Source organism: Trichechus manatus, unplaced genomic scaffold (assembly GCF_000243295.1).
Source record: "Trichechus manatus latirostris isolate Lorelei unplaced genomic scaffold, TriManLat1.0 scaffold00068, whole genome shotgun sequence".
In the NCBI taxonomy this organism is placed as follows: domain Eukaryota; kingdom Metazoa; phylum Chordata; class Mammalia; order Sirenia; family Trichechidae; genus Trichechus; species Trichechus manatus.
The window spans coordinates 12801648-12804150 of NW_004444004.1; the positions used below are offsets into that span (position 1 = coordinate 12801648).

At 34.4% G+C, this 2503-nt stretch overlaps 1 protein-coding gene across 11 annotated transcripts in view; it reads left to right on the top strand.

Moving 5' to 3' along the window:
* DOCK11 (dedicator of cytokinesis 11) overlaps positions 1-2503 on the top strand; it is a 193211-nt gene that overhangs the window by 131921 nt on the left and 58787 nt on the right. For 9 of the 11 annotated variants that reach the window (XR_002824626.1, XR_002824627.1, XM_023734487.1 and 6 more), the window contains 2 exons: positions 824-899; positions 2061-2218. Coding sequence is in view for 9 of the 11 variants with exons in the window: in XM_023734487.1 (XP_023590255.1) it covers positions 824-899; positions 2061-2218 (234 nt within the window). In the remaining 2 variants the exon portion in view is untranslated. The remainder of the gene's footprint in view (positions 1-823; positions 900-2060; positions 2219-2503) is intronic. The other 2 variants (XM_012556519.2, XM_004379806.2) reach the window with 1 other exon arrangement.

Sequence of the window (2503 nt, forward strand, 5' to 3'; positions counted from 1 at the left end):
TGTCATAAAACAGCATGTGTGTTACTGTTACATGAGAAACTATCTGTTCTGTAAGCCTTCACCTGAAGTACAATAAAATATTAAAAAAAAAAAAAAGAATCCCTTGTACCCAATGTTTTGTTAAGATTTACTTTTGTTATATGCCTTCATATATTTATCCAACTTGAAAACCAAACAAGAATTTCTTAGCTTTCAAATGTTAGGTACCAGGGACTAAACTGTATTCCTTTACTTCTCCCCCCCGCCACCCCCCGACAGCCTCCTTTTGGTACTCATTGGTGAGTCACTTTTAGCTGATAACAATTGGTTCTGTGCCCTTTTTCTCACCTTAGAATCTTGGGCTTGGAAGGAACTTTGGAGGTGATCAGTCTCCTATTTGTCAAAGCAACTTTTTGCCATAGTAATAATTAAAACATTCTTTCTCCCATTAGACCTAAAAGGTCAGTGGATTTCTAGCGACTGTCCTAGTTTTGACCTGTAGAGATACATACGTAGAACACATCAGTTTTCACCTCCACAGGATATCCCTTTAACATGTGCCTTCTAATTTTTTCTCCAGGCCAAATATCTCCACATCTCCACTTCATCATCTGTCAGACTCTAAACCCTTCCCTTTTATGGTTAGCCTCTTCTGGACATGCTCTATTTAAAACACAGTGCTCAGAATTGTATACTTTATATTTATGTCATCTGCTCAGTGGAAGTATTAACTCCTGTAGTGATCTTTGTTTAAAATCAGGGTGCAGCTCATTCTGTTAATTCAGATTTCTTATCCTAATATACAAGTTTGTTTAAATGACATGGGTATCACATTGTGTTACAGGCATCCAGGGATGAGTTTGCATGTGGCTTTACTTCACCAACAAGTAGAGGAAGTCTAAGCACTGACAAAGACACTGGTAATTAAGCCCTTTAAAGGTTATACAACTACATCACATGGGTGTTTAGAAATGTACCCTGTACTTCCCTGTGTATTTGAAATATTTCATAATAAAAACTACATAGTTAGCATGATCTCTACTAAAGTTTAATATCTGGCTGACACTTGGAGCCACCTTTTTTTGCTTAGATTTCCTTAATTAAGCTTGTTTAAAACATAGCTTGTATAATGAGAAAAAATAGAGGATAATGAGGAAAGCACTGGTTTCATATCCTCTTCCCTGTCACCATTCTTTAGCAAGACACTTCCCTTTTCTGAGCCCATTTCCTTATCTATAAAATAATCTCTTCATCATATTACTAGGCTCAAATGAAATGTAGTATGAGAATTATTGATTTTAATTGTTCCATGCCTTTGTAACATTTTAAATCATTATAAATTTTTATATCCGGGCTTAGGACACTATTTGGATGGTTTAATAAATTATTTTATTGTCAAATATGGGTATTTCACTTTTCACGTGTGTAAGATTACTGATAACTTAAACGTGCAAATGGCATATATGCCTTCTGTATCATTTTCCCAGTCTTAATATCTACTTTTAGTTACATCTTTCTACTTTGGTGGTAGGGCAGTGAAGGGAACACAAGATTTTGTAAAGAAGAATATAAACATTTATTTCTGTGAACATCATATGTTCATCAACTTCCTGTCCATTGCATTTACTGCTTTCTGAAAACAGTTCATCAGTCTGCACCATTCCAAATGCATTTTCCACACTCACTGAGAACCAGCAGATTTGATTTTCATGTGTCATTCTGAGTGATCCCCTGGAACATGAATGTTTAAACAGTCACAATGTTTCATGTATTCTTGTTTTAAATTTCTAATTGCAAAATACTGCAAACATACAATAAAATACAAAGAAATAATAAAGTTATGTGTTCCACTGAGACTAAAATAATAATCTCTTCAATTATGTGGCTATATTTAATAACTTCCAGGGAATTTCTTACAGTTTCATATATGCCAAAATGTTTTGAAGATGTAAAAATATATGGCTTATCATTTAGTAACTTCTTATGGTGTTTTAATATAATATATAACCATCACCTTTTAGATGACCAAAATCTATTCCATAAAATATATCTTAAAGTAATCCAGTACTTATTTTTAAAAGTGTTTTTGACAGTGCCTCCTGTTGCTAACAAGGACTCGGCTTTTTTAGTTTATGGATCATTTCAAAATGGACATGGAATTAAGAGGGAAGATTCAAGAGGTTCCCTCATCCCAGAAGGAGCAACAGGATTTCCAGAGCAGGGCAACACTGGTGAAAATGTAAGAAATTGAATATATAGGATAGCCCTAGTTATGTGTTAGCCTATTACCATTTTGCTTTTTTTTTTTTTTTTTTTGGTTTTTTGTGCACGGTGTGAGGTATAGGTCTTATTTCAGTTTTTTTGCAGATGGATATCCAGTTATGCCAGCACCATTTGTTAAAGAGACTGTCTTTTCCCCAATTAATGGACTTTGGGCCTTTGTCAAATGTCAGCTGCTCATAGGTAGATGAATTTATGTCTGGATTCTCAATTCTGTTCCATTGGTCTATGTATCTGTTGTTGT